This window comes from Oncorhynchus kisutch, linkage group LG4, assembly GCF_002021735.2.
Source record: "Oncorhynchus kisutch isolate 150728-3 linkage group LG4, Okis_V2, whole genome shotgun sequence".
Lineage (NCBI taxonomy): Eukaryota > Metazoa > Chordata > Actinopteri > Salmoniformes > Salmonidae > Oncorhynchus > Oncorhynchus kisutch.
In genome coordinates this window covers 19,123,902-19,133,289 of record NC_034177.2, presented here as the reverse complement: position 1 = coordinate 19,133,289, position 9,388 = coordinate 19,123,902, and the positions used below count along the sequence as shown (strand labels likewise).

The 9,388-nt window shown below is 39.3% G+C and overlaps 1 protein-coding gene across 1 annotated transcript; it reads right to left on the bottom strand.

Annotated features, from left to right (window-relative positions):
• Window positions 1-118: 118 nt before the first annotated feature.
• On the bottom strand, window positions 119-4,799 carry LOC109888543 (cystinosin; the record flags this gene model as incomplete). The annotated part of the gene is made up of 10 exons (XM_031822237.1): window positions 119-690; window positions 1,267-1,384; window positions 1,526-1,696; window positions 1,931-2,050; window positions 2,250-2,349; window positions 2,458-2,595; window positions 2,720-2,823; window positions 3,021-3,108; window positions 3,222-3,300; window positions 4,760-4,799. Coding segments are annotated over 10 exons (1,101 nt in total), but the record flags the coding sequence as incomplete, so codon positions are not given.
• Window positions 4,800-9,388: the final 4,589 nt, after the last annotated feature.

Sequence of the window (9,388 nt, the reverse complement as noted above, 5' to 3'; positions counted from 1 at the left end):
GGAGTCATGTTTACACGTTTGTGCAACAAAACAGAAATAGTCCCCACCGCCAATTTTGTGCTGTGCTCTGTAGTCCATCATAAAATAAGTTTAAGCATAATGAAACATCACACTAATCTTAATTCGTGGAAAACATTTTACTAATTTGACAATAAAGCATGATATTCTAGTTACATTTCAAAATAGAAATTACCTTTCAATTAAAGAACACATTTCAAAATAAACAATTGTATTGTATAAAATGAACTATTGCTTTGACAGATGTAAAAGTGATAGGCCTAAACAGTCAGTTTTTAAAAAGATTACAGAGTCCCTCCCTTAGTGGTATCAAACCATAACTAATCATTTCTTCACAAATTATGGAACAAAAAGAAATCCCTATTATCCTAAACAATCATTTGGAGAAAAAAAGTACTTTTTAAGCAAAGGCCCTGTGTTGAAATAGCTTTTCATTCAATGGCTGTGAACACTGCATAGAATAAATCCCTATAGGAAGTCATTTGGCCCCAGTTTCACTGGCAGAGGTAGATTGTGAGAGGTTATTAGCCTATTTCTGGTCACCCATAGGCTCGTAATGTGTTTTATGCCGGTATAGACAGTAGTGCTGAATGATGAACACCACATCGAAGAATATGGATAACAAACCAAGTCCAGCCTTTGTGGGGTCGCCAAAGATGAGCTTCCATTTATCTAGGAAACAATAGAAACATTCTATGAAACCCTGACATAAACCATTAAATAATTCAGCATGTGATGTAGTAAGGCAGAATGTGTGACTGATGGAACTAATCTGAAAAACAACATCAAAATGTATCACTATTTCAATGTACTATTATAACATGTTTAATACCATTATTTAAACCATTTTATTTTCCCCTTTCTTTATGGTTTTGTTGTTGTTATTCTTTATGTTGATGACTTTTTTTCTTATGATTTGTCTGCTCTTCTCCCAGCCACAGGGAAAGAGATGGTGATTTGGTGGGCGGGCTTGTGCGTGGGTGGGCATGAACAGGAAATTCTTCTACATAATTGTGCCACTGTCTCTTATGTTAATGTAAAGGAATAATTGTAAAAAATATATATAAAAAAATAATAAATTAAGTTAAGAAAAACCCATGGAAGCTATATAAACAATGAATGACTGCAATTGAAGACAAATGTTCAATTGTTGGGACTGTCCTTTGACTGTGGTTTTCACTTTGACTAATTATGTTTTACTGAAGTGTCTGCACATTGGTGATCTATGGTAGGCGTGAGCAGCCTTACTGTTGTTATACGACTGAAGAATCATCTGAATGAGACTGAAGCTGCCTCCTGTGAAGTCCAGCAACACATTGCCAATGCTCCACCCTTCCGTGCTTTGTCTTTGGTAGTTCATGTAGGCCTGAGGACACACACAGACAGTGTATTGATGATAGACAATGTAGTGGTGATCATGAAAAGCAACCATATCTACTGTAACAAATGATAATTGTGTATAAGGTAAAACCATTCAATATGCAGTCAAATATTGTGAAATCCATACCTGTGGGATGTATTTGACGAGGGTGACACCTAACTTAATGTAGGAGAAATAATAGAGATATTCCAGCCAGGTGATCTTATTGGCCACAGCAACAAAGAGGGTGACAAGGGCAAATGTCCATCCAATCACCAGAAGGCCAATAGCGATCTTGGACAACTTCTGCCCTCCTCTCTTTACCACAGACACACAGGAACACAGTCATTACTTTCAACAAGTGTTTACCTGTCAATGTTCATTTGAGGCCTTGACAACAATGCTTTCCTTTCAAAGGATCAGACATACAGTATCTTTCTGACAACAATCAAAACATAAGCTGATCATTATTTGTCCAGCCAACATCTGTCTCCGGCCTATAACCAAAGAGGGACATCTAGGAAGTTATTTTACTAGTCTTCTGTTACTCACCTCGTAGATGGCACACTGACAGATATACACAACTGTCAGCACAACTGCATGGAGACTAAAAAACACATCATTGGCATCCACTGGGTTCACACCGTTTGGATTTTTCTTCACAAACTCTTCCTAAAAAAATATTTAAAATATAACAACTATATGGAGTAAAAACCAAGTCAATAGGTCCATAGAAGACCAAAATATTTGAACAAATCCCTATTGGTGTCAATGCATGAATGACACAGAAATCCGAGTTGTGCGTGTAGAACTCAAATTAGGATTTGTCCTAATTTGTTACACTCTTAGTGAGGGCATGCAGAGCTCTTACCTTCATGTACGGAACCCAGAAGAGGCCTACATTGAAGACACTGTACGCAATGAAGCCTGTCAAGTTGAGTGCCAGGAAATCAAAGTTCAACCCCACCACACTGTCAAATAGATAAAGTCAGAAATCAAATCCAGATGCCCTTTAACTCTAAATCATTTAAGGCTGAGATTAAATTGTTTAAAAAATATATGACAGTTTGAGGCACTACCTTTTTCTTCTCCAGTTCTCATATACTTGAGGGTAGAATGAGATAGACCATGCAAGGAAGTAAATCCAACCAATTAATTGGTTAATGATATCGATTATGTTGCTTCTAATGACCAAGAAACGGATTCTGGTCTTAAAGCTGGAAAACATAAAGAGACTCTTAGTACATTGTGTTGGCTTAAAATCTGTCTGAAATGTGACGTGGGAAATTCTCATAGAGTTAGTTGAAATTCACTAAAAGACAGAAACTGCGAACAACTCACCTTGCAATGTCATTGTTGTTACTGTATAAATAGGCGGTCACCTGACCCACATGCTCTGCACGAACCTCAAATGTGCCTAATATGGCGTTTGCAGGCAATTGTACCTGGAAATCAGAAACACAGCACATATAAATCATCTATAAAACAGTTATGCCTATAACAGAGTATTGATGTTTTACACACTGTGGCTACTGTAGTTCATTGAAATATGATAGATTCAGATCTCAGATTGCATTAATAATCAATTACATGGTGTTTTGGTCATACTTTTCAGTGAGTTTGAGTGGTATAAAAAGCATACCTGCTGAGGCAGTTGAAGTATCGAGGTAACATTTGCAGAGGAGTCAGTGAAGTTAAAAGAAATAAGTGCGGACACATTAAGAGGAGAGCTGCAAAAATAAATAAACACTGCATTATAACATTATAACACATCACAACAAATAGACATACATAGAATACTGATACAAACTGGCAATAGATGCCCAGATATAAGAAAGGTTACCTAGGTGTTATGGTGATATTGGCTGAACCTTTGACCTCCAGATTTACAGTGGCTGGAGCAGACAGGGATACACTCCCATCTGTTGAAGGAATATGATATTGCAGTTTTCAGATAGGGCTGTTTAGCAAAATTGATTATTCCTAAAACAGTACTTGGGCTTGAGGAGACGATGAATATGACTAGATCTCCTCTGACGACCAGGGTCCTTCAATACTGATGGTGCTTTCAAGACAACTGGGAATTCGTTAAAAAAAACTGTCAAATCATGACATCAGTGATCTTCAGGTTGGCGCTCTAGAAAGAGGCCCGAGTTCCCGACTTGGAATTCCGAGTTGAATGACTGTTCAAAACTATTTTTCCCACTTCCAAGTTGTCTTGAGGTTGTAGAATTCCAAGTTCCCAGTTGTTTTGAATGCGGCAAAAGTCCCATTAACAAGTTTTGCAAACGTCATAATGGTACTCACCAAAATATTGAGTTTCACAAAACAACTATAGCCATTACTGCCGTTGCACACGGTACACACAGTATGCACATCCAAAAAAGGTATAAATAAAAATGTTTTTTGACCAAGTACGCATGCGCCAAATACACCTTCAGCACCTCCAATAAATTCACTCATTACTGCCACTCACAGGCTGGCTGATCCAGCAGCACAGTATCCCGAAAGATCATTGATTTTATTTAGACCTTTTCCTGATTGCCTCGTGACTTTTACACCTACATACATGTACATATTACCTCGTACCCCTGCATATTGACTCAGTACCGGTACTCTTTTTATAGCCTTGTTATGGTTATTTTATTACAGTTTCCCTTTTGTTATTTGCTCATCTTTTCTTACTTTTAACCCTGCATTGTTGTTGAAGGGCTCGCAAGTAAGAATTTCACGATAAAGTTAACAACTGTTGTAAGCTATTCGGCAATAATGAGAATTACAATTTGACTATAACGTTTGCAGAGCTGGTTAATGTCATTTTGAATTGCAAGATCCTGGGCGCCAGAGGAGATTTTGTCCTATTTTTCTTCTTCTCAAGCCGAGATACTGGTTCAGATGGTGCCTTCAAGAAAACTGGGAACTTTGAAAAATACAAGATCAAATCATTACGTCATTGATCTCCAGGTTGGAGCTGTAGAAAGAAGCCTCATGCCGTGTTCAAAACAACTGGGAACTCGGAAAAAAAACTAGCTCCGACTGGGAATAATCTATTTGAACGGTCATACAAATCAGAATTACAAATCGACTTTCCGATTTGAAGATTACTGACGTCATGATTTGACCTTGAGTTAAGTTGTTTTACAGCGCTTACGTCTTGTCGGAACTAGGAAACTCGGAAATGTCCAACTTGCTAACTGGTTGTAGTTATACACCTGCAGCGTTCAACTACATTTCCGAGGTTCCTAGTTCTGATCAACATGCGAACGCAGCATGAGTTCCCGAGTTGGATGACCGATTCTTCCCGATTTCCCAGTTATTTTGAACGCGGCAAGATGATCACCTATTAAAATCAGCTTGTTGGTTGAACAAGGGCAAACTCACCACATGTACTGACTGTACACAGAGTGTTATGACCAAGACTGAAAGAAATGTATTATCTGCCATCTTCAGGGCACGGGCCTTGCTGAACTCTAAACGTGCAAAAGAGGAACAGATGAGGAGCACTGCTGACCAAATCATCTGCATTAGCTAGGTAACATATGCTGCCATATAAAGTCAGACTTACAACAGCAATGTGCCATATTAATTTACGGTAAATCAGCTTGCTACATTGCTGCGTCTTAACAATAGTTAGTTCAACTAACTAATCATGAAATTAACGTTATACGCTACCGCAGCTGAGTGGTGCTTTGTTTTCCTCTGCTTCCGTTAGCTGGCATAGGTCATATGACTTGGCTCATCTGACTTGTATGACGCGCTGTCTTGGGCGCGTTCAAGACTTTCAATGTTGTGGGATGTTTCTTTTTTTTAATTGAACCTTTATTTAACTAGGCAAGTCAGTTAATAAGAACACATTCTTCTTTACAATGATGGCCTACACCGGCCAAATCTGGATGACGTTGAGCCAATTGTGCTCCGCCCTATGGGATTCACAATCACGGCCGGTTGTGATATAGAGACTTTTTGACTTGTGCCGAGTTCACATTATAGTTGGAACTAGAACATTGGAAAATTTGTAACTTTCTGAATTGTTGAACACGGCGTTTGTAGCCTATAACTACAACCAGTTAGTAAATCGGACATTTAAGAGATTCCTAGTTCCAACTAGCACATTGACTTGGAGCCTGGTGACTCTACTTTGACTTATGACTTGAAAATATCTGGCCAGGTTTTGTCACTCATTTTGTGGCACAGTTGATGAATTAGTCGAAACTAGGAAACGTCCGATTTGCTAATTGATTGTAGTTATACACGTGCCGCGTTCAAATGCAGACCAGGGCCTCTGATTGGACCAGCAAACTGTAAATCAACACAGGTCAGGTTAGCTTGCGAACAGATTGCTGATTTGCTTCAGAGCAGGCGCCCAGAATGAACCCATATGCACGGGCATTTGATTTCCATGGCGTGGGGCACGTTTTGGTCACGGGACCTCTTATTTGGTTATATGTGTAAAATAAAACATATATAAGTGTTGAATAAATTGTATTCGTGGAGTGCATTTGTTATAACTATAAAACAGAAAGCATTGGTCATGAAACCCGGTATAATATAATTTTTTATAACGACAACATTTAAATAAATACCCAACCAAGCCGCACGGTCAGCAAAATGCATGGTCAAATGACGAAAACATCAGTAGCCTAAACATCATTACAAGAGCCAAGTGTGCTTGATAATAGTGCTTTTTTTGTTGTTTCATTAAGACAGTAGTAAACATATTTCCCCCGTTTTTTCCCACCGACGAGCCATTAGATCGAGTTAGAGAGGAAACTGACGCCTTTGCAGCTTGCATGGATGATGTTTTATTTACGAGACGGTCCACTAGGGACACTAGTAAATTACCAGTTGAATACGTTAATAAAGTCTGACGTAAAACGAGAAACGACGTAAAAGGAGCAATAGCGCCATCTTTCGGCTGGTTGGGCTAATACTAGGCTATGCTATAAGGATATTATTCTAACCTAGGCCTGTCCTCCTCGACCTAACTCGAAGTCATCCTGCTACGAGTCGTGTCTGTCAGGCTAGTCCTCATCAGCCTTCACAGGATGATTATGTGCTTTTTATCCAAGCAATGGACATATACATGTATTTTTGTGTACAGCTGTCATGTTTAAAATGTTTAGAATAAACACAAGGTCATTCTTATTTCTATGGTCACAACCACGTAAGTGAAAAGTAGCCTATACTGGCTTAATTTCTAAATATATCTTATCCTGCTGTGAAAGAAGAAAAATAATTGATGCTTCTAAAGTACAGTACATCTTACAGGGAATTCTATCAATCGTGACTGTAAAGGCATTTTTTTTCTTGATTGTGACCCCTTTAGTTTTGTCAAGACGATTTAATATTTTATTGTAAAAGCGTAACAAAATCACGTTACGTTTTATCTCAACATTTTCAACATCATTTCTTTGGCAGTTTTTTACATAACATTTGGTTTCACAATAAACAGAAACTCATACGCCTCCAGTTACTGCCAGTTTGAGATGGGGTAAAAGAATAATACACCATGTTCCATGCTTTTGGAAACGTTCTTCATAAAACACTGTTGAGTAATATGTCAAATGGAAGTTAGTTATTTATGGGCATCTCTTTTCTCTCATTTTACATAATTGTATATTGCATAACTTTTAAAGTTTCAAGGGCCATTAGGGCATAATGTTTTGGCCAAAGGATGCCAACAACATTATTGGATGAGGACATATTTCCTTCCCAGTGTGATGATTGTTTGTTTGATATCTGTCATTACTTTCAAAATATGTAAAGTGTTAACTTTTCAATGGATGCAAATGGATGATAGAATCAAATAGTTGAGGATAAGTAGATATAAAGCCTGGGAGAATTAGATCTTACAAGTATCAAAGTAAGTCACATTTTCAAGTTGATTTGAAGATATTTACACTTGTATTATGTTGACTGATACCATCTGGTCTCAATAACACTTTGCCAAATGGGAGGTACAAGTATTTTCCCAACTGCCCAATTGACTTTGGGGATGCTATACAAATCTGATATGTCACATAGTGGCTAGTATAGCAAGAGTTTTCTTTTTACAAGGAAAATGGTCTCAAAACTAAAAGGGTGCAATCATTTAAATTCAGACTGATGGGACATTTACATTTCAGAACATTATGCATGTCTTTGCAAGTACCTAGCACATTAATCTTCCTAAGCAATGACCAACACAACAAAACAACTGCCACCCAAGACATACTAAATATTATTTTCTTGTCTCAGTCCTTATGGATTGTTAAATCAGAGGAGGCTGGTGGGCTCATTGTAATGGCTGGAATATAATTAATGGAATGGTATCAAACTCATAAAACATATGGAAAACACATGTTTGATTCCATTCCATGTATTCTATTCCAGCAATTAAAATTAGCCCGTCCTCTTATAGCTTCAACAATAATGGATGCTACTTTTAACATAATTGCTTGTGTCAAAACCAGGTATTGAATCTTACATAAACTCACAGGCTGATATTCAATCAATTGCAGACAGTGGGTTTCCAGACAGTGGGTTTCCAGACAGTGAGTTTGCAGACAGTGGGATTCCAGACAGTGGGTTTCCAGACAGTGGGTTTCCAGACAGTGGGTTTACAGACAGTGGGTTTCCAGACAGTGAGTTTGCAGACAGTGGGTTTCCAGACAGTGGGTTTCCAGACAGTGGTTTTGCAGACAGTGGGCTTCCAGACAGTGGGTTTCCAGACAGTGGGTTTGCAGACAGTGAGATTCCAGACAGTGGGTTTGCAGACAGTAGGTTTCCAGACAGTGGGTTTCCAGACAGTGGGTTTGCAGACAGTGGGTTTCCAGACAGTGGGTTTGCAGACAGTGGGTTTCCAGACAGTGGGTTTGCAGACAGTGGGTTTCCAGACAGTGGGTTTCCAGACAGTGGGTTTCCAGACAGTCGGTTTCCAGACAGTGGGTTTGCAGACAGTGGGATTCCAGACAGTGGGTTTGCAGACAGTGGGTTTCCAGACAGTGGGTTTCCAGACAGTGGGTTTGCAGACAATGGGTTTGCAGACAGTGGGTTTCCAGACAGTTGGTTTGCAGACAGTGGGTTTCCAGACAGTGGGTTTCCAGACAGTGTTTTCATTGTTGTTATACAAAAGATATTAAGGACTCTGCGTGTGGTCCATATTTTCTTAATTCTAAGGATGTAGTTGATTTTACAGTTAATAAATTACTAAAATAAACTATGTTCCTGTGCACTGATTGCTGGCCTGGCTCCTTGGACCTTAGATCCTTCTCCAATAGCAATGAGGGGCCTCAGGGAAATGTAAGCCCTCCTGAAAAACATAATAACATAAAAAATAAAGATGATGGTTGAGTACAGATATTTTGTAGATGTTATCACAGATGCAGCTATATGCTTATGTTTCTAGCTCCAACAGTGCAGTAATACCTAACACTACAAAACAATACACACAAATCCCCAAAATAAAAAGACAGACATCAAGAAATATCAGAACGAGCAATGTCAGAATCCGGAATGTAAATGTATACACTGAGTGTACAAACTTCCTAATATTTACTGGTCTTTTGCCCTCAAAACAGCCTCAATTTGTCGGGGCATGGACTCTACAAGGTGTCGAAAGCATTCCACAAGGATGCTGGCTAGTAATACTGACTAAGGTTCAGGGCAGGATACTAGTCAGAGGCCGGCTAGTGGTGACTATTAAACATTCTGTTGGCCTGGAGATAGAAGCTGTGTATCACTCTTTTGTTCCCAACTTTGATGCATCTGTACTGTTGTCACCATCTAGATGGTAGTGGGGTGAACAGGCTGTGGCTCGGGTGTCTGAAGTCCTTGATGATCTTCTTGGCCTTCCTGTGAAACTGGGTGCTGTAGATGTCCTGGGGGGCAGGCAGTGTGCCCCTGGTGAATCATTGCGATGACCGCACCACCCTCTGGAGAGCCCTACAGTTGCGGACGGTTCAATTACCGTAACAGGCGGTGATACAGCCCGACAGCATGCTCTCAATGGTGCATCTTTAGAAGTTTGTG